Genomic DNA, 22,836 nt, shown 5'->3' with positions numbered 1-22,836 from the left:
CTTCTCCATTACAACTAGAATGTTCTACCCACCTTCCCTCCATTGTCCTGGCATTCTTGTGCAGCTCTCTCCCTTTCTCTCTACCTACATTAACTCCTATGTTTCCCTTTAACTTTATTTTAAACTGTCTTTTCAACTTCTTGTCACTCTTAACCAGTATGGTAATCTCTTGCTGCTCTGAATTAAAAGTATTTATTACTGGCAATCTTTATTTAGCACTGTGATATTAGGGAAAATACATGGACTTTAGAGTCAAATAGTATCGCATTAGAATCATGGTTCTTTTATTAGGTATGTGACTTTGGGCAAGTTATTTAGCCCTTCCGAGCTCATTTTCACTTATAAGATGGGTACCAGAGAACCATTTTGTATAATATAAAATTAGGATGCTTGTAGACAAACCAGGAATATAACAGGTATTATTTCTCTTTTATCTCTCCCAAGTCTGGCATACCTTTGTACTCAAATCACAGAATTAAACCACTTTAGAACTGGAGGGTAATACCATGCCATTATCTAGTCTTTTTCATTTTATTAATACAAAAACATGATTTCCAGATATCTTAAATATAAAAATGAGATAAGGTCAGACCATCCTAAAACAGTGGCCACTTCATTTTACTCCTTTTAAATATAATCTTCATTTGGCACCCAAACTCTTATGACGATCAAGTATACTTCTCCCAGCTTTAACTTCTCCATAGTAATAATCACTAACATACTATGTATTTTGTTTACTTCATTATCCATTCACTCCCCAACCTCCACACCCACCCCAGAAAGTAAGCTCCATGAAGGCAGTGAGTTTTATGGGCTTTGTTAGTACTCTATCTCTAGCGCCTAAAACAGTACTTGGCAATAGCAGATAATTAATAGTTATAAGATAAAATAATTAAGAATATATACCCATCTTTCCTTTAGCACTGATGAGACCAAAAACTTACAAGTGCTTGAGAACATACAATCCATATTTACTCTTCTTCTAATATGACTACTTCAAACAACTAAACTTTAAGAGGTTCTACTTTAACTATAGTTTTTTCTTTATAACTTATTCTCAATTCATCTTATTTTCTAAACTCTTTGAAAGAAAGTAACATTCAACACTGATACCCAAAATGAATGCACTCATTTTCTATACAGTAATTACCTTATTAAGAAGTGGCTGTAATTTGGTTAGTGCTATTACTGTAGCTTCTATCAGAACTTGACTGTTGTAAGTGTCAGGTCCTTTTAAGCAACTCTCAAGTGCCTTTTAGGAAAACAGAATTTTTTATTTTACTTTCATTGAAATAAAACATTAACTCCTAAACTGAATCTCGGAATGAATTCAGGAACATTTACTTATTTAATAAATGCTAGAATGATTTCTCATGCTATGGTGATCTTGGTAGCTAGCTTAATGTACATTTGTTTTCTTATTTTTTGACATTTCTACATTATAAGAGTCAGACATTATTATAGTAATTACAAATTAAATAATTTTATACAAGGCTATAGTCTTACCATATAATTAAATGCTTTGAAAACTGGTAAAATACTAAGTGTACCTGCTTAGCAAAAGAGGCAACATATTTTATTTTAAAGACATCTTCCTTAATGAAGTAATCAGAGTTTACATATAAAGACAGCTTCTTTAGAGAAGACTTCTTCAAAGAATTACGATAAATAATCAAAATACATTTTAAAGGCTTAATAAGTAACAAATAAGATATTTTATTGACCTCAAATTTAAACATCTTTTAGAAAAATGAAAGATAATGCTTTACAACTTGAGAACCATAAATATTTGGGAGAAGTGAGGGCGGAACAGGTACCTTGCTAAGAATACGGATTATCTGCTTTATCTGCCCATGAGACACTCGTTTGCTAATACACCCAAAGACAACAAGAGCTCTTGGTTGCAGGGATGGATTATATTGGAATGCAAATCTGCAATTAAAAGATCCACAGAATTTATAAAAACCTTTGTGTTTATATATACTAAATAATAAATTATAACATTGATCATACAGTAATAGCTGTATTTTCAACAATACGCATATTTTTACAGCTTATATTTAATTTGGGACATACCTTTGAGCTAGTTCTGTCCACTGATCCAGCCACTTGCACGTTGGAATATCTCTCATGCATGCCTAAAAAAGGGGATACTCTGAATACATATTGCACATAAATGTTTTTAGAACTGTTTAAATAATGTTTATTGTGATGTCATTAAGTGACCTGTTACCAATAACACAGTCCATGCAAGTGTTTTTATTTAAGCATTAAGTACAAAATAGCACAATAAACCAATATTTCTTCTATATAGTATTAACATATTTTTAAAAAAAGATTTTAACTTAGTTTCTTATCATTTTGGCTTCTATACCTCCATGATCTCCAACAAAGCTTCTGTGACTGTTTCCAAGGATGTCAAAGCAAAAGTCTCTCTCTCATAGGAGCCAGGAGAGAATGACCTGTCCCGGTAACTGGAACGGAAGGCAATGACAGCAGCTGACTTGACTTTGCTAATGCCAAACAGCAAGTAAAATTTGGGTAATGAGAACTCTGTCAGACTGAGTCTCAAAACTTGCTTGGTCTCTTCTGTAAGAGAATAAAGGAACAAGTAAAGACAGAAAATATTACTTTTTAATTTCTAAAGTTCCATGTTTCATTTTGAATTTAGAAAATTTGAATACCATATAAAAATTACATAATCATGTTCCCTAAATCAAACCTCTAGATACATTGTATTAATGCTCCTTGCTTCATTTATCTACAAATTAGTGCTGGTAATTGAACATGGTCAACTGGCACTGAGTATTCCGCTTATGGGATAACTCTACATGATAAGTATGCATAGAAAATCTTTACTATAGCTTGATATGGAATGGAAGTTAATTTATTTTCTTTTTGGTAATATTTCATTTCATTACTGGAGGCTTAAATTAGCAACTTGGTGTTAGGGCACAAACATAAATAAGATAATCTATATTGATCAGGTGAAGTAAAATGGAGAAAGGAACTGGTAAACACAAATTCCTTTCCTAGAACTTACCACTAAAATGAAGCTGTGAACAAGTACACAGAGAGTGAATGATATTAATGACCAGTCCATGTGTGGAAGCTCTAAGGGAGAGCGGACCTGTGGCTACTAAGAAAGTAACAACGTGGAAGAGGTAGGGAAGATGAGCTGCCACATCAAGGGAATTGTTGAAGGACAGCATCAGCATGTAGCGTGCTAAAATAGCAATATCATCCCACATAAGATGTTGTTCTAAAGTAGGAGTTGGAGATAAGCATGTCTTGTCAATTATTTTGCACATCCTTCCAATAACCTGTAAAGAAGCAGGATTTTTTTTAAAAACAAAACAAAACATGGGACTAAAAGTTTTAGCACAAAAAAGTTCAGTTTAATTTAAAAGTAATTACAAAACAAAAAACCTCCTGATGATAAAACAGATATGCTATAGTACAGAAGGCAAAAGAAAAGTGATTACCTTGCTTGAAACCAATTTCACATTTCCAGAAGCCAAAGCTACAGCAGTATCTGCCATCACCTCAGCTTTTATTGATCCCAAGCCACCTGTTGCACTGGTTTTGATGAAACTATCTAGTACAACATCAAGCAGATCTGTAATCTAGTTGAAGAAGGAAAATAACATGTTTTTAATCACTCTACCAATTTAATTTTTAATTAAAAAATATTCATTGGAACAGCCTAATCAATATGAAAATTCTATTTTACCTGAGGCCTCAAAAATACTAGATTTTATTTACAGGCCTGTCAGTAAATACAATTTATTATAAAATATCCAGGAAAGGATGAGTATATTCATTTGACTCCTTCAGAGATTAAGAGATTGGTATTCAAAAATTTTAAATCTCTATCAATACTATCTTCAGTCACTTGCAAAGTATCTCTATGCTTTTCTAAGACAGTAATGTAGCATCAATATAAAATAGTAATTTGAAAATACAGAGCTGGGTGCAGTGGCTCACGCTTGTAATCCCAGCACTTGGGGAGGCTGAGGCGGGCGGATTGCTTGAGGCCAGGAGTTCAAGACCAGCCTGGGCAACATGGCAAAACCCTATCTCTAAAAGAAAAAAAAAAAAAAATACAAAAATTAGCCAGGTGTGTTGGTGTGCACCTGTAGGCCCAGCTACTTGGGAGGCTGAGGTGGAAGGGTCACTTGAGCCTGGGAGGCAGAGGTTGCAATGAGCCGAGACTGTACCACTGCACTCCAGCCTGGGTGACAGAGCGAGACTCAGTCTCAAAAAAAAATAAAATATAGGAAATGACATCAAGTACCAGGACGTTTTCTAGGGCTGCAACACTGGCTCCAAGGTTATTTCTAATTATTTGGAGGAGGAGCAGCAGTGTTTGAGTGAGGGCATTATTTCCTTAAATGATTACTTTGAAGAAATGATATGCCTAATTCTTGTCAGATAAAAATAAAATTTACATTATATCCTATTTTAATATTGGCATTCTTATGTAGAACTATAAATGAAAGCAGATGTCCCAAATAGCATCAATAAGAAGAAACATCTACTGACACCTTTGGAATGTAGAGAACTAGAATAAAGCACTATTTACTAGAAATGTCATCAGATTTCTACAGTTCTATATAATATATATATAAAATCTAGTTATTTGCACAGTCTCCTTCAAGGCATAATTTTTTATATATATATATATATATATATAAAATTATATAGGATTATATGTAGGATTATATATATATATTATATATATATATATATATATATATATATAATATATATATTATATATATATATATATATATAAAATTATGCCTTGAAGGAGACTGTGCAAATAACTAGCTTTTCTCTGGCTCTGAGACATGCACTAGACATTTACAATTTTGAACCAGATGAAGAGCTGGGTGAGTGTCTACACGCTTTCTGAAGGAGGAAATTGTGTTTTTTACAACTCTATCCCTAGTGTCTAGTGCAGTGCTTTGCCCAAGTGGCACCAGATAAATATGTGCACAAAGGAGATACTAGATAAATATTTGAGCAAACTCAATACCTGCCCAAGGCTTCCCCATATTTTTGCTTGAATAGATGGGTACATCTGTTTTTCATTGATGGTCATTGTTATCAGCTTGTCAAGAATAGCAGTAACTCTTTGTCGTTTGGCATCATCATTATGTTTGCAAAAACGAACTAGATTTGACAGCCATGGAGTCATGTATTCCAAACAAAGGTGTTTCAATTCAATACCTGGAAAAAAATACACTATTAGCATGTGATGGTCAATGAAAATCACATCAACAATTATTTAACATAAAGAATTTGGGGAAAAAATGGTAAAAGGTAAAGACTATTACCTAGTATCAGGCCTGGAGAAAAGACACTTGGCAAATATATTTTTGTAGAGGCGAAGAAAGAACAGTCCTTGAAGAAAGTAATTTTAAAAGCCAGTAAGCCAATTTTTGAAAAGTTTTGTCTTATTTTCCTCCATTTTAGTCCTTTCTTGTTAAAAAGTTGTTTTATTCTCATTATAAAAGGAAATGTGGTAATCATAGAAAGTTTGGTAAAAGGAAAGCATCACCGCAAAATGAAAACTGTATTAACATTGGTGTATCATCTCATCTCTCCTCAGGCTTTCAAATTTATGTAGAGTTAATGTACATTTATGTGTGTGTACACAGGTATAACCCACTCCCACTCCCCTGCAAAAACTGGGATTATGCTATACATGCAGTAGGCTCTGAATATTCTTTTCAGTGATTATACTGAGATTATTTTTCTTTTTTTTGAGATGGAGTCTCCTCTGTCGCCCAGGCTGGAGTGCAGAGGAGTGATCTCGGCTCACTGCAAGCTCCGCCTCCCGGGTTCACACCATTCTCCTGCCTCAGCCTCCCGAGTAGCTGGGACTACAGGCGCCCACCACCACGCCCGGCAAATTTTTTTGTTTTCATATTTTGAGTAGAGACAGGGTTTCACTGTGTTAGCCAGGATGGTCTCGATCTCCTGACCTTGTGATCTGCCCACCTCGGCCTTCCAAAGTGCTGGGATTACAGGCGTGAGCCACCGCCCCTGGCCTATACTGAGATTATTTATTCAACATTATAAATTCTGCAAACTTTTTTAAAACTTACTTGAAAAAGCTTCACATTTATAAGAGAAAAATTGTACAAAAATTTATCTATACACTTTACCTAAAGTCTCAAAGAGTTTTTAAAATTGTGGTAAAATATACGCAACACAAAATTTACCATTTTAACTATTTTTAAATGTACAGTTCCGTGGCTTTACCCATTTTGAAGGGCACAGTTCAGTGGCATTGAGTACATTCAAATCATTGTGCAGCCATCACCACCATCCATCTCTAGAACCTTTTCATCTTCCAAACTGAAATTGTGTAACAAAGCCATTTTTCAATGGCTTCATATTATTCCATCAGATGGAGAACCAATAATTTAATCAGTTCCTTATTCTTTGACTTTTGGCCTGTTCATTTTTTTGCTATTATAAATAATGTCATATGAAGTTCTAAAGTAGGCAAAATAAATCTGTGCAATAGAGGTCATAATAGTGTTTACTCTTGGTGAAGGGAGGGTACTGAGAATATCCCTCTGGATGCTAGAAATGTTCTATGTCTAGATCTGGAGATACTTTCATGATGTATTTGCATGTAAAAGTTCATCAAGCTGTTGACTTAAGATCTTGCACTTTACTGATGACAAGATATACCTCAATTTAAAAATCTACATAAAAATAATGCTATAAGAAACATTTTAACATTAATTCTTTAGGATAAATGCTAAAAAGCAGAATTATGAGGCCAAAAGGTATGAATAGTCTTAAGGTCTTGTTATCCACTTCCAAATGCCTTTCTAGAAAAATTGCCTCTACTCACAATTCCACAGACCACCAGGAATGGATCTTAAAAAAAAAAAAAAATCTTTGCCAAGCTGATAACTGATTATCTCACTATTCTTTCAATCGGCTTTTATTAGCGAATTTCTTAAAATATAAATATTCTTTTTGAGATGGGGGCCTCACTATGTTGTCCAGGCTGGTCTCAAACTCCTGGGCTTAGCAATCCTCCTGAGCAGGTGGGATTACAGGCATGTGCCATGGTGCCTGGCTTTTTTCTTTTTTTGTACAAATATTCTTTTTTAAAAACGTGATCTGTATGTTACTGTTAATCCACTTTTTATTAATCGGTCAGCACCCTTCATGATTAAGGATTTTATTCATTCATTCATTCATTTATTCATTCATTTATTTATTTTGAGACGGAGTCTCCCTCTGTTGCCCAGGCTGGAGTGCAGTGGAGTGATCTCGGCTCACTGCAACCTCCGCCTCCTGGGTTCAAGCAATTCTCCTGCCTCAGCCTCCTGAGTAGCTGGGACTACAGGCATGCACCACCAAGCCCAGCTAATTTTTGTATTTTTAGTAGAGAGGGGATTTCACCATATTGGCCGGGCTGGTCTCGAACTCCTTACCTTGTGATCCACCCACCTCAGCCTCCCAAAGTGCTGGGATTACAGGCGTGAGCCACCGCGTCTGGCCGATTAAGGATATTAATCATTTCTCATATTTGCTCCAAGTGTATTTCCTAGTTTTTAATTATCTTCACTTGTGTTTATTTTTGAGTAGCTATGTTTTGAAGTTTTATGTAGTCAAATCTGTTCGCTATTTCCTTTGTTTCATCCTATCACTTTTTTACTTCATATGTCCTTACTCATCTAGAAAGCAATTAAATATTCACTTGTTCCTCTTCTTTTTAAAATGGTTCCAAGCTTTTATATACAACTTTTTTTTTTTTTTTTTTTTTTTTTTAAATAGAGAAGGGTCTCACTCTATCATCCAGGCTGGAGTGCAGTGGTACGATGATAGCTCACTATAGCCCTGACCTCTGGGGCTCAAGCAATCCTCCTGCCACAATCCTCTTGCCTCAACCTCCCAAAGTGCTGGGATTACAGGCGAGAGCCACCACACACAGCCCTACTCAACTCTTAAATACAGGCAGAACATACTTGGTATCTTATGGTGTACGGTGAAGATGAAGACCTAATTTAAGTCATTTCCCAGCCTCATTTATTAAATGATTTAATCTCTCCCTCATCAGTTTGTGATGCTTCTTTATCAATCTGTTTCTCTTAAACTGATCTGATGGCTGATTCTTGCACACGTATGTTTTAATTATTGTACTGCTATAAAGTGTTCAGACATCTGTACTATTAAGTCTCAAGTCTCTTTCCTTTCAATATTTTCTTAGCTATTATTGCACTTTTATGTAGAATTTAGAATCATTTAAGTTCTATCTCCATTCTCAATCCTCAAATCCCATGGTTATTTTGATGAAATTACATTAAATTTGTAATAATCTGGGAAGAACTGTTCATGCAGGAACACAATATGCCTTTACATTCACTCAAATCTTCTCTCATATTAATATTTATGAATAAAGTTTATACTTTTCTTGTTTTGTCAGTCCTACACATTTTTTTGTTAGGGTTATAGTCCTACATCTCTTACCTGACAAAGAGTCTTAGTGAATTGCTGAAGCTTTTAATTATCTAATATATAAAAGTCAAGAAATGTGTTTGAATGCAGAAAAAAAAGTTTTACGTATTACAGGGAAAGGAAAGGGAAGAAAAGGTCAGGAAATATGCTGGGAGAAGATCAACATTTATAAAACTATAGGATATAAAGATGGACAAATATAAAGAGTGGATATTAAATTTATGAGACTTAGTTAAAACCAAGTCAGAACTGACTCTGGGCCCTGTATTATGTGCCACTGTGCTCTCCGTGAACTGTACATTTACAATAAATTCATCGCTCGAAGTCAACCTAAAGAAAAGAGAAAATGACTAGTTCTCTAAAATTAAGGAGGCAACATGGATACTTATGTGGACTTTTCTGCTATGAAGAGAAATGCTGAAGCTAATTAAACTGTAACAGTGAAGAAAATACTTTGTAAGTGGTCCAGAGGTGTGTAAAGTACCAAACTCTTGCCGCTTTGCTTTTATTATCAGAATTTTGGTGGATTTCTCAATGTGGCCTACCAAAAAGTTCCTTCAGAGTTCCTTCAGTTACAGGATACCACAGATATAAAATCAGAAGAGGAAAAAAAGTAAAAATGTAAGTAAAGTCTTCACTGGAAAATTCTGAAATGAAAGGGTTTTCTTTGAATTCTCTTAGAATAATTGTTAGTATTAAAGAAAATTATCATTACTTACTAGATTTGCTAAATCCAGAAATACACTCTTCCAAAAATTCTAACGTGAGGTGTGGCTCATTGGCTGCCAGTGTCTTACTAATAGAGACAATAAAGAGGGTGTTGTTGGCAGGGATACATAAACCTGATGTCTCTAGTAACTGGCCCTCGATTTTTAAATTAAAGGTACAAGTTAAGGCACACAGAAGATTATAGGCAGCTGACCTAGGAGAAAACACAAATGAAGTTGTTTTAAAACGTATTTTTCCTTATAGTTCCAAAATTTTTTCATAACATACAATTTGTGATTCTGTTACAAAGTATGATCAACTATTTTTAAATTTTATGATCAGTTAGAAATAAGATGTTATAATTCTACAGTAAAACCAAAATACCCCTTAATCATTTAGGGATTTTATAAAAAGGGACACACTTGATATAACCATAAGAGCACTGTGAGGCTCCTATGACAGAGGGGCGGGGTATAGGCTTTCCTAAAATACATCTCACTGAGACATAAAATATGAGAGGACTATGGTCCTAATGTGGATCAATAGAAATAAAGTCAGAATAAGGCACACCATACATTTTTAGCAAAGCCAAAACTCAAATTCTGGTTCTCTTTCCCACTAGATCCAGTTATAATGGGGATCATAAGGACGGATATCAGATGGCCCTTCCCTTCATCAAATTAGAATGTGAAAATCTTTAATCAGGATCTGCTGAACTTCTTTCTGGGTGTCCTAAAAGTTACCCTACAAACTGAAGGTTAAAAACAAAATTAACTTATAATTAAGTCCTCTCGTTTTTCCCTCTATGACCTCAGTACATCATATATAACCACCAATATGGAAAAAAACTATAATATCCAGGTTTCATTGAGACCAAACATCACTTACAAATGTCTGAAAATATATTTAAGCAATTTAGGAGACAGCCTAAAAGACTCAGACTCAATTTAAAAATTTTAATTTTCTCCCCTGTCCAGTAAAGGAAATAGTTTGTTCAGTAACTGTCAGGTTTTCCCTACCTCTGAATGTTTATCATGCTACTATATTGATGCAACAACCATATAGGGAAAAAAAGCCACTGGAATTTAAGTCTGCCTAAAGGCTTTTTCTCTGGGATGACATGCTTCAGCAAAAAGCAGAAGCTGTCAGAGATTGCTTTAGGTCACTAGAGAAGAATACAGGTTTACCCAGGCTAATAATTGTTAAAAGGTTGTATTTTTCAATGAAGATCTCTGAATTAGAAATTAAAGGCAAGCTTATAGCTCCATTTTCCTAAAATGTGAAAATTAGTGTTATTATTTCTGTTTACATATCTTTTTTCTTTTTTAAAAAACTTTTAGTCAGAGTCTCACTATGTTCCCCAGGCTGGTGTGCATTGGCTATTCACAGACATGATTATAGCACACTGCAGCCTTGAACTCCTGAGCTCAAGCTGTCCTCCCGCCTCAGCCTCCTGAGTAGCTGGGACTACAGTGCCAGTGCTCAGCTTGTATCTTTCACTAATTCCCAGGAATTCTAAGTTATACAATTTTGACAAAACTTTTATCCTGTGTATTTCAACACTTATAAAGAATTGGACTTCCTCAACCCAGGATAGGTGTCACAGACACCTATGAGATAAAGGAAGCAAAGCATACACAAAATCTTATGTACAATTTCTGAAGCCCATCCAAGTAAACATATCTTGATTTTTTCCTTTTTCCCTTTAAGTAAAGGAGAATTTGGAATCCTAAAAGGCCCACTATAAAACCTGGGCTATGTTATCCTCAGGGAAAATTTTCAGAAGTTAAGAATTTACATCTGAAAAATCTTCAAAGTCTCAGGGTACTTGAGACAAAGAATTATCCTAACTTGGTAAGGAGAGGGGAGAAAAGGGAGAAAGGGTGCAAGGAAATGCTGGCAGGGAGGGAAAAGATAAGAAAATACTACTTACTAAGTATAAACTATTTGCTAGTTTGCTATACTATACTACTACACATACTATTTTTTAAGCTTTTGTGGGTATATGAGGAAGGCAATTACCTTTATTTCACAAATAAGGAAACTAGATCTCTGAAAACTTCAGTATCTTGCTCAAAGTACATAGCTAGAAAGTGGCATATCCGTTCAAACCACATCTACTCACTCCACAGCCATGCTCTTTCCACATGCATATTCAAATTATTAAGCCTAAATGGAACCAATTACACTCTGCTCAGATGACTTATTTGTCTTAAGATTTATTTTGAGAATTTTGTTAAGAGTGATGTAGGTGGAAAGTATGCAATAATGTTACCAAGTTATTGAACATTAGGCCTTCTTTTGTAAAACAATAATCTGACTTGACTTTTAATCTAAATAGTGATATACTTCTGAAAATGGAAAAAAATTAGAGGACTTAGAGGAAGAAAAACTTAATTTAGGATACTTTGGGAAAAAAAAATCTGCTATGTCATGTTGTTTTACATGATGGAGAAAGGACATATATTGGTTTAGTGTGAATCACCCTGTTTGGAATTCCACAGTTCATGTGAATACCCCACAACTTGATGAGGTCACAGTGGTTAACCAACATTGCATACCTTCCAATTTACAATATTAAGGTAGAGGCTGTTTTAAAATTCATTAAATGGTCTCATTTTAAAAGCAACAAACCCCAAATCAAACTGAAGTGAATTTTAAAAAAACCTACCGTAAACTTGGGTCAGAACTGCCTAAATTAAGTAATGCGATATTGAGCAGTGTCCCAGGGACATCTTTTGGCCGAATCTTGGTGTGTTGGGGGATAGAGTCGGGCTGTGACAGTTCCCAGCGGGTCCGGATATGAATGATAGACTGGACAATGGCTTCACACTCCTGGTGCATGAAGGTGAGCGGCGTGCCCTGGTTTGCAATGGTTAAGGTGAACTGGTTCTCATCTACTAGGCAGATTTCTTCAATTTCCGAAGCATAATAAATGTCATTTAGAAAGACTGATTGCCCTAGGACTTTTGTTCGCTCTGCTGAGGTTACTTGGACAGCAGTAGAACCAACCTGGAAAGTGGTGGTGATGGGGTGAAGTGGAGAAGAATTAAACTCTTTTACATAAAATTCTAAAAGGCTCCAGAAACCAACCAACCAAACAAAACACTATGCCATTTAAGAGTTCCCACCATTGTATATTCAAATGGTTCAGTAATTATTATGATAAATGTTCTCAAAAGAAACAAAAAACATTTAAAATTTTTTTAATTTTTCTTTTTAAAAAGGTCAAGAATCTTATAGAAGGCCGGGTGCAGTGGCTCATGCCTGTAATCCCAGCACTTTGGGAGGCCGAGGTGGGAAGATCACTTGAGGTCAGGAGTTCGTGATCAGCCTGGCCAACAACCTTGTCTCTACTAAACCTACAAAAACTAGCCTGCCGTGGCGGTGGGCGCCTATAATCCCAGCTACTGGGGAGGCTGAGGCAGGAGAATCGCTTGAACCTGGGAGGCAGAGGTTGCAGTGAGCCAAGATCATGCCACTGCACTGAGATCACGCCACTGCACTCCAGCCTAGGCAACAGAGTGAGACTCCATATCAAAAAACAAAACAAAACAAAACAAAACAAAACAAAACAAACAATCTTATAGAAAAGTACTGATTTTATCCTGAAGGTTCATGTTCCTCACTCTGAAAAAAGCATGTAATAATCAGAACTCTCATTAGGTAATTTCTACTCTCCACACATTCCTACAATTTGAATGACATAACAAATTGCCCTCTCCAAAACACTCTTCTACTTCCAGCCTAAGCTAGAATAAAATGCATACGTCTCATATCCTCCACAGGACCTCCATGATGACACAAATGTTGGTCTTCCTACATCTAGATTTACATAACCTTTTATTTTTTGAGACACAGTGTCCCTCTGTTGCCCAGGCTGGAGTGCAGTGGTGCAATCTCGGCTCACTGCAACCTCCACCTCCCGGGTTCAAGCAATTCTCCTGCCTCAGCCTCCAAGTAGCTGAGATTACAGGTGCCCACCACCATGCCCGGCTAATGTTTGTATTTTTAGTAGAGACGGGGTTTCACCGTGTTGGCCAGGCTGGTCTTGAACTCCTGACCTCACGTGATCTGCCCATCTTGACATCCCAAAGTGCTTGGATTACAGGCGTGAGCCACCGCGACAGCCTTACATGACATTTTATACACCACTATGGGGGTAGGACACCTAGGGAGGCCAGGATATAGTCTAGTTAGTCAAGAAAAGCAATGAATCATTTGCAAAACACAGACTGGAACTTACTTTAATAGAAACTTTGGTATCTTTGTGAGCTAGCTTGAGAGCATTGTGGAATACCTTCAGGTCCTCTTCTAAAGCCAAGGTGGCAGCAGGTAGTTTCTGTTGTTCATGCTCTATGTGCTCAGCCAGTTTCCCAGGACAGTCTATGAAAACAAGCCTTTTGCTACCTTTGAGGCCAGTCAGCAGCCGCTCATGATACTTGGTGTACTCCCTGACCCAGGAGTTACAGTTATAGATATAGACTGCGGAGACGTTGTCGTAAGCAAAGCCAGGAAAAACAACAAACCACTTAGAGAGAAAGTCTGTTTTAAAGCGATTGCTAGGCCCGGTATGGGTAAGGTCCACTACAATTTCATATGGCTTTGCATAATATGGCTTTAAAGTCAGTAAGACATGGTATATCAGCAAATCACCATTGATTTGACCAGTTTTGAACCTAAAGAAAATGACAAAAAAGACAAAGATTATTAGCAGTGTTTAAAATAAATACACAGATGCCACTAATCAATTTTATTTTATGATTCATTTTCTAGAGAGAATAATATAAAACAATTCTTCAAAAGGATTCATTTTTTAAATCAGTTGTTTTTTGGACACTGAGAAATAAGGCTAAGAGAAGAGACAAATCTCCAATTCAAAAATTTTGAGCCACGACAACAATAAAAAATTTGCCCATGAGTCAAGAAAGGAAGAAAACAGTGGGAATTAGTTGGTTGCCTGCAGGGTCCACCAAACTCCTTAGGCGAATAGTCTGGTAGGAATGACCCATCTGGAGCTCTGGAGTGAGATGGTTTTAGCCAATCCATTTATCCCACCTTGATCACAGACTGATTCAGCAATGAACGCATTATTCAAACTAGGACAACCAGGGCCAAAGAGGCCCAGTTCAGGTAGTTTAGCTTAAATTGTTGGGATTCGAGATATTTCTTTCCTGGTGTTTATAAACAAGGGAATACGTAGCCCTAGGAGTTGCTAGCTCATATTTTGGGATATAAAAGAAGAGCCTCCCAAAAGACTGAAGAGAAGGAGCTGAGAAATAGACAAACTGGAGCCCTGGCCATATCATTTGTGTATGAGATAAAGCCTCTCCTGGGGTCAAATTTATCCCAGGACTGCTCAGTTATATAAGCCAATAAATACTATTTTTTGATTAAGCCATATTAGGTCATATGTTGCTTAAAACCAAAAGAATACTAATAAATGTGAGCAGCCACAGTGAGGACCATGAAAAAGCCCTGAAGTAATGGTACCAAAGTTTCAAATCAAAACAATCTATATTAATTTAGGCCCAAAGTTTTCCGTATGTGATGATTCTGGTGATAATACTACTAAGTAAGTTAAAATAAATCTTTACCTCAGAGGTTGGTCAATGGATATAAAAATATAATCAGGGCTGGGCACAGTGGCTCACGCCTGTATTCCCAGCACTCTGGGAGGCTGAGGCAGGTGGGTTACATAAGGCCAGGAGTTCGAGACCAGCCTGGCCAACATGGCAAAACGCTGTCTCTACTAAAAATACAAAAATTAGCCAGGCATGGTGGTACATGTCTGTAATCCCAGCTACTTGGGAGGCTGAGGCACGAGAATCACTCGGACCTGGGAGGCAGAGGCTGCAGCGAGCTGAGATTGTACCACTGCACTTCAGTCTGGGCAACAGTGAGACTGTCTTAAAAAATAATAATAAAATAAATAATATATGTATTGTTATAACTAGATAGAAGGAACAAGTTCTACTATTCATAGTAAGGTGACTAGTTAATAACAACATTGTATATTTCAAAACAGCTAGACGAAACAATTTCTTTTCTTTGAGGCAATGGATATCCCAATCACCCTGGTTTAATCATTACACGTTATATGCATGTATCAAAATATCACACATACAGGCAGGGCATGGTGGCTCACGCCTGCAATCCCAGCACTTTGGGAGGCCAAGACGGGCAGATCACCTGAGGTCAGGAGGTCGAGACTAGCCTGGCCAACATGGTGAAACCCTGTCTCTACTAAAAATACAAAAATTAGCTGGGTGTGGTGGCACGTGCCTGTAGCCCCAGCTACTTGGGAGGCTGAGGCAGGAGAATTGCTTGAACCTGGGAGGGGAGTTTGCAGTGAGCTGAGATTGCGCCACTGCGCTCCAGCCTGGGCGATAGAGCGAGATTCCAACAAAAACAAAAAGAAAAACAAAACAAAAAAATCACACATACTCCATTAATACGTACAAATTATCATGTATCAATAAAAAACTTCACCTCAGAGTTTTTAATCTTGTTGGGAGAAAATAAGATAAAAATATGCCAAGTCAAATGATTTTAAAACAACACAAATATTTCAAGATAGAAGATATGAGGTAGAAAGTAATCACTTATCAAAGGAAATGCAGAGAAAATACTGTTATTAAGACAAAGGAGGGAGAGAGAGATTAACACAAACTGGGCAGTCAGTGAAAGCTACATAGAAGATACAGTGGCTGAATCGGGTAAGGAGGAATGCAGAACTCAGCAAGAGGACTGGGCAGGCCTTATGGAGAAAGGCAAAAAGGAAAAGAAACAGGTAACTAGATGTGTTGAAGAGACAGCTAGTCTAGCCAGAATGGAGGATTCAGGTAGAGAAGTTTTGAGAGATAAAGCTGGGAAAATACAGAATAGTCAAATTGTGGAGAGACCATAACTGCCCAACCAAAGGGCTTAGGTTTTCTACTAGGGGCTCACCATTTCTCAGCATATGTTCTGTGGACTACTGGCGTCAGAATCAACTGTGGTGCTTGATAAAAATGCAGTTTCCTGGTCCCAACCTGGACCTACTAAATATGGATCTATGTAGTGGGGCCTGGAAATTTTTATCTTTTTTTTTGTTTTTCCTTAACTCAGGCTGGACTGCAGTGGCACGGTCACAGCTCACTGTAGCCTTGACCTCCCCAGGCTCAGGTGATCCTCCCACCTCAGCCTCCTGAGTAGCTGGGACTACAGATAAGCGCCACCATGCCCAGCTAGTTTTTTGTTTTTGTTTTTGTTTTTTTTGTATTTTTTGTAGAGACAGGATTTTGCCATGCTGCCCAGGCTGGTCTCGAATTTCTGTGGCTCAAGTAATCCTCCCGCCTCAGCCTCCCAAAGTGCTGAGATTACAGGTGTGAGCCACCATGTCCTGCTTTTATAATTTTTAAACAATCTTCTCATCTGATGTTTATGTACACAAACATTTCTGAATCATTGTTGTATGTATTAGGGAATTGTTCAACCGGTTTTATTTTCCCTTAAAGAAAGGGGTGATATGACCAAAGACAGTGATGTATACAAGATATAAGAAGGATTCAGGGCTACCGAAAAGGCACTGTAGAGTCTAGGTATGACCTGATAAGGATCTAAAATAGTACTGTTGACAGTAAAAACAGGGAAAAAGAAACTGATCCAACAATATGAAGGAAGGACCAACATGATTCAAAGTCTGATCAGGACTGAGAGGACTTAAATTAAAATGATGTGTTGTATACTAAGCCTCTGATATTAGAATGTTGCTATCATGAACAGAAACAAGAAGACTGTCACAGGCAGCCTCCTTTAAAGAAAAAATAAAGTTCTTTTTATTTTATTAATTTAATTAATTTTTAAGAGATGGAATCTTGCTATGTTACCCAGGCTGGATTTGAACTCCTGGGCTCCAGTGATCCTCCTACCTCAACCTACCTAGTAGCTGGGATTACAGATATGTGCTGCCATATCCAGTTCTTTTTTTTTTTTTTTTTTTTTTTTTTTGAGACAGAGTCTTACTTTGTCTTCCTGGCTGGAGTGCAGTGGCATGATCTTAGCTCATGCAGCCAAGATCTCATGATCTCTGCAGCATCCACATCCCGGGTTCAAGCTATTCTGTCTCAGCCTCCCAAGTAGGTGGGACTACAGGTGCATGCTACCCTGCCTGGTTAATTTTTATATTTTTAGTAGAGACAGGTTTTCTCTATGTTGGCCAGGCTGGTCTTGAACTCCTGGCCTCAAGTGATCTGCCTGCGTCACCCTCCCAAAGTGCTGGGATTACAGGTGTGAGCCACTGCGTCCAGCCCATACCCAGTTCTTAAAGTCTGTTTTCAGTCACGTTAAACTTGAGGTGATGACAGGATGTTTGACAGTTGTATATGTGTGTGTGTGTGTGTGTGTATACACACACTACACCACACGAAAGCATTTTCTGTCCCATATAATCTAAGTTTACTAGATATTTTCTCAAATAATTGCTGCAGTTCCACAATTGTATATTATCTGATCAGTATCCCATCGACTCCAAACTCACATTTTCAAATCAGTCTGTAGATTTCAAATAAGTCTTTTAGAGAAGATTTGAAAAGGAAGATACCATTTCAAAACCTCTTTTGAATGACACTAAAGCATGTAGCAGGCCTATAGAATGAGCATACTGTCAAAAGGCATTAAGTGGAAAACCCTCCCTGCTCTGGAGGCGGGGACTTGTTCTACAAAGCCTCCTGTCATGCCAGTGGCCAACTAGAGAAGTTGGAGTTTTTTCGTTTTGTTTTTTTTTTTCCCTCCTGTGACATGTGCTTTAGTTGCAGTGGAAAGGAAATGTGTCATCTGTGGTTTGGTTTTAAAAGTGGAAAACTAGCTGCACATATCCTTTTTTACTGCAGATTTACTTTAAGGCTCATATTCTCCAAGTCTATTCTGCTTTAAAAAGAAGACAAGAAAAGAAGTGGTTTATCAAAATCACGTTATAATCAGATTTTGACCAAGCATTTTGTAAGGTAGGTCATATATATACGGCTTGTCTTATGCCTTTTCACTTCTAATGTTTGACAGATTAGCGTTTGAGGAAATGCTATCAAAGTGTGTAAGAATCTCACTAACAAACTAGAATTGTGACTGAAAATGTATACTTTTTTTTCTGTCCTATTACATAAATCTTAAGTCAGAAATGAAAAAATTTGCCATTGCCATGGAGTTTTAAATTAGGATTACGAAGGATCTAAGTTTGGTTTCCTCAAGTAAACTGGAAATGTTTTGTTATTTTTCAAAAGTTAAAAAATAAATTTCTCATTACTAATGCTTGGACATTACAAATTCTACTGAAAATAAATTCTACTGAAAATGATCAGATATAAGAAAACTTTTGATAACACAACCTGGCCTCCAAGGCATAAACTGGAGTAAAAACAGTCCTCAATTCTCAGGCATTTGTAAGGGCAAGAGAAAGTCTCATTTTGTCATACAGTTTGTTTATTTGGGCACTGCAGTACATCTGGCTGAAGACAATCAACAGCAGGCCTATTATCTGTTCCGTGGTAAGCACTGTTAAAATGTGTACCAATACTATGATGTATACTACACTGTTAATGAACTAATGTGAAAAGAATAATCTACTTTAAATCATTCTAGCATCTAATACAGAAGTCCAGTCTAGTATAAAAAGATGGAAATTACTTGCTAATCCAATTTCAAGTATTTCTTTTTGTGAAAGAATCATGAAATATCCAAAGATTTATGCACCAAACTTAAAAATTAAAGCTGAACACTATTATACAAAAGCCAGTGACTTGTGCCTTTAACTGTCTACTAAAGGTCATAATCTAAAAAGTAATCTTAATCCTAGAATATTTAATAAAGTTTTTCCTCCCTACTATTAATATGAAATATAGTCTCCAGTTAGTATTGTTTATTACATGCTACTTTCGTTTGCATAACTCAACGTATCACATTTCTTATTTTCAATTTCTGTATTTTAATAGTATACAAACGTCAGCCAATGACATATAACAACCATTTCTTATAAAACCTTGATGTTCAAAAGCCTGACTAGCACTGGCATCCATGTTGCTTAGGAGTTGGTTTGGAAACAAAGACTTTCAGGCCCTACCTATACTAGCTAGGTAAGAATCTGCCTTTTTTTTTTAATAAAAAGGACTCCTAAGTACATTTGAGAAGAATTTCTATAGCATACGTAGGGTTCTTAACCAGGCAATTTCATTTAGTAAATCTCAGGAGAACAATATAGTTTTGCTGTTAGTTCATTCAAATAAATGCTAACAATAAAATACTCCTTTCAAAAGTAGCTCAAGACAAACTGGTATATTATTATAAGATACCTCAATAATGATTATAAATCTTTCCTGCTGGGTTAGCAGTACATGGAACTGTTAAATTCTAAGATATGCCATTTCTATTTAAATCAATCATTTGGTAGATAATAAAAATGTATAATATAACTTGTCTCCTTTTTGTACTAGTTTCCAGCAAGCTCAGGGCCAAAGTGGAAATTCAACATTTTCAATTATATGTTGAGATGCTTATAACCTGCCACTTCATCCCAAATCATCAAGATCCTGATGCTCTATTTCTATTTTATTACACTTTTTTTTTTACAATTATGTCAAAATCAGAAAAAATGCTAGGTATAAATGATGCTTTAAAAGAAAACCCAGCAACTTTTGTTGAACTTTTAAGTCTACTCAGAGGAAATTTGCTGTTTTTTTTTTTTCTTCAGATTTTTAGGTTGAGAAAACTGGTATGCCTTTGCCTTCAGAAAGACACAGTCAGTCCAGGGAAATATAAATGAAAAGAGACAACCACCACAGTAAAATTGCGTTCACAAATACACTTCCAAATGTATTTCTAAGTACCAGCTTTACTCTAAGCTTCAAGATGAACACCCAAGAAAAAAAAAGAACACCTTGAATTTCTATTTGAAGTTCAGTTTCTTTTGGTTGCTACCAAACTTCCCCTCTTTCCACCAAAAAAATTTGCATTTTTATTTCATACATGAAGCAAGAAGCTCAAGGCCACATTTCTTCTGTAAAGATTGGTGACAGGTTAGAGGGTGGGTAGTTTCTGTAAGAATGATCCTTAATTTTTTTTTTTTTTAAAGAAGGAATCAGAAAAGTAAAAGCAGAACTAACTGACTCAAAGCAGAAGTCTAGCACGCTTCAAAGGAAGAAAACTATATAAAGCCATGATAGTCCACTTAAAATGATTAATATTTATTTGTAATGCTAACTTCTAGCATCTAAAAGTGTTAATAGAAATTAAAATGCTTCTTCATACATAGCTGAATAGAAAAGAAATTCAGTTGAGAAGGAATTCAGGGTAGCGAATATTAGGCATAAGCTTGTAGTTTACTTGTAACATCTCAACACTATCTTTTAACTACAATTACCAAAACTAGGATCCATTATTCTTTCACAAACTAACAAATTATATTGCTATCCCAACAGATTGCCAAGTATGCCCACGGACATGGAACACACAGGACATTACCTACATCTTGCCTTTCTGATGACAGCAGTTTTTTCTTTGTCTCCTGGAACAAAAGCAAACTATACCCGTCTGTGGGCTAACAGTACTTCTTCCTGGGATTCAGTTATTCAAAACAAGACAGGCAGAAACCAAAATGAAAACATTAACACAAACCCTATAACTCCTGAAGTAGATTATAAAGGTAATTCTACAAACATGCCTGAAACATCTCACATAGTATCTTTAACTTCTAAATCCGAACAGGAGCTTTATATACCTTCTGTCGTCAGCAACAGTCCTTCAACAGTACAGAGCATTGAAAACACAAGCAAAAGTCATGGTGAAATTTTCAAAAAGGATGTCTGTGAGGAAAACAACAACAACGTGGCTATGCTAATTTGCTTAATTATAATTGCAGTGCTTTTTCTTATCTGTACCTTTCTATTTCTATCAACTGTGGTTTTGGCAAACAAAGTCTCTTCTCTCAGACGATCAAAACAAGTAGGCAAGCGTCAGCCTAGAAGCAATGGCGATTTTCTGGCAAGCGGTCTATGGCCCGCTGAATCAGACACTTGGAAAAGAACAAAACAGCTCACAGGACCCAACCTAGTGATGCAATCTACTGGAGTGCTCACAGCTACAAGGGAAAGAAAAGATGAAGAAGGAACTGAAAAACTTACTAACAAACAGATAGGTTAGTGAAGAAAAATGCAAAGTAGCAATGAGAAGGGTTATGGAGTAAAAATGAAGTCAGTTGGTATTTAATCCCAAAGTGTTGTTCTGATTATCTAAAATTTGACATGGTAGACCTTGCAATTTAGAATCAAGCAGGTGAGACAGGGAGAAGTATGCCTGCTTAATTACTTAAACTGTGTACTTTTGTTTTGACACTGAATATTTTAAAAAGCAAATAATAAAATAAGCATTTGAGGAAAGTTTTAAGGATAAATTGAGGAAACTGATTAATAGAGATAGCAAGGGATAATTAAATAAATATTCCCTATGTAGCAACAGTGGTTAGATGATCTTTGTCTGAATGTAATTAAACTTTGAATAGTTTTAGTGTGTCCTTAAAGCCAAGTATATGCTTTAACATCAAATGGAAGTCAAATTCCTAATGCATAGATAGAGAGAGCTAAACTGTGTAATTTAATGGTATCTTCTTTGCTGGATGTGGCAGAATCCACACCAGCTTATCAACCAACACAGCTAATTTTAGAATAGATCCTTTATCTTTCCATATGGCACACGTAAGAAAGTGTTTTTCTACTATTAATATTAAATTAAAACCTTTACTTTTGTATAATAAATTAAAACTCAGAATAAACCTGTGACCACGTATATTTGCATTCACTTTATTACTTTAGAGAACACACTGTAAAGATCAATAAGAAATAGAGCACGACTAAAATAAATAAGATTTATAGCCACACCAATAGGCTAAGTGTAAATGCAAAGTATGTTTCACTGTTTATGATTAATAATATTCATCTTTTCTATAAATACTACTTACTGGAACATTAACAAGTACCAAAGGTTGATTAATTTTTGGACTTCAAGGATGCCAAGTAGCCTAATGATTTATTAGGGGTGTGTGTGTGTGTGTGTGTGTGTGTGTGTGTGTTCAAATCTGGAAAACTGGATACTTCAGGTTATAATTTAACCTTTAAAGAAACTGGCTTCAAGTAAAATAATGACTTACATTTAAGTTGAGACCCCCCCCATCTTCAATTAAATATATTACAAAAATTGGTTTGAGAGACTTTCCAAATATCTACTGAAATTAACACAGGGCTAAGATCAGGCCACATTTCAAAAATCTCATCCCTTACTGGGCATTTATTTTGGGCAATATATTAACCATTTTAAAAATATTTTTTATATGTTTTTTCCCAAGTATGACTACAATCTTACTCTCCCTTCTAAGCTAGTGATTCTTACCCTGGCTGCATGTCAGAATCACCTGAAGAGTTTTTAAAAAAACACCAATGCCTAATTCCCATGTCTTCCTTCTGATGCAACTGGAATGGGGTGAACTCTAAGCATTGGTAATTTTTACGTAACTCTCAAGGTGATAACTGCTCTTGGTCATCAAATTCAAACGTCTAGCTATTATTAAAATGAGAGGAAAAAAAATAAAGCATCATTTTTATTATCAATTTA

General features: G+C 36.2%; 2 protein-coding genes across 14 annotated transcripts in view; one reads left to right on the top strand and one right to left on the bottom strand.

Annotated features, from left to right (window-relative positions):
- NF1 (neurofibromin 1) overlaps nt 1–22,836 on the bottom strand; it is a 260,201-nt gene that overhangs the window by 34,244 nt on the left and 203,121 nt on the right. For all 12 annotated transcript variants that reach the window (XM_055388560.2, XM_031010600.3, XM_055388563.2 and 9 more), the window contains 10 exons: nt 13,448–13,880; nt 11,873–12,213; nt 9,213–9,415; nt 5,042–5,235; nt 3,486–3,626; nt 3,044–3,323; nt 2,375–2,589; nt 2,077–2,138; nt 1,818–1,932; nt 1,151–1,252 (listed from right to left, as the gene is read on the bottom strand). In XM_055388560.2, coding sequence (XP_055244535.1) covers nt 1,151–1,252; nt 1,818–1,932; nt 2,077–2,138; nt 2,375–2,589; nt 3,044–3,323; nt 3,486–3,626; nt 5,042–5,235; nt 9,213–9,415; nt 11,873–12,213; nt 13,448–13,880 — 2,086 coding nt within the window. The remainder of the gene's footprint in view (nt 1–1,150; nt 1,253–1,817; nt 1,933–2,076; nt 2,139–2,374; nt 2,590–3,043; nt 3,324–3,485; nt 3,627–5,041; nt 5,236–9,212; nt 9,416–11,872; nt 12,214–13,447; nt 13,881–22,836) is intronic.
- EVI2A (ecotropic viral integration site 2A) lies at nt 17,983–22,014 on the top strand. 2 transcript variants are annotated; one of them, XM_004041975.5, is made up of 3 exons: nt 17,983–18,188; nt 19,170–19,310; nt 20,652–22,014. In XM_004041975.5, exons 2-3 carry the CDS (start codon nt 19,252–19,254, stop codon nt 21,370–21,372), a joined length of 780 nt encoding a protein of 259 aa, XP_004042023.1. In that variant the 5' UTR covers nt 17,983–18,188; nt 19,170–19,251; the 3' UTR covers nt 21,373–22,014. The 2 variants fall into 2 exon arrangements, with proteins under 2 accessions (XP_004042023.1, XP_063561915.1); XM_063705845.1 differs by lacking the exon at nt 19,170–19,310.

Source organism: Gorilla gorilla, chromosome 4 (genome assembly GCF_029281585.2).
Source record: "Gorilla gorilla gorilla isolate KB3781 chromosome 4, NHGRI_mGorGor1-v2.1_pri, whole genome shotgun sequence".
NCBI lineage: Eukaryota > Metazoa > Chordata > Mammalia > Primates > Hominidae > Gorilla > Gorilla gorilla.
The sequence above is the reverse complement of the archived record's forward strand: the minus strand, read 5'-3'. Positions and strand labels throughout refer to the sequence as shown.

Excerpts from the sequence above, each read along its gene's own strand:
- EVI2A (XM_004041975.5), top strand. The coding sequence starts at position 19,252 with ATGTTGCTTAGGAGTTGGTTTGGAAACAAAGACTTTCAGGCCCTACCT. Across the intron at positions 19,311-20,651 it reads GCCCTACCTATACTAGCTAG|ATTGCCAAGTATGCCCACGG; the intron begins GTAAGAATCTGC and ends CTATCCCAACAG.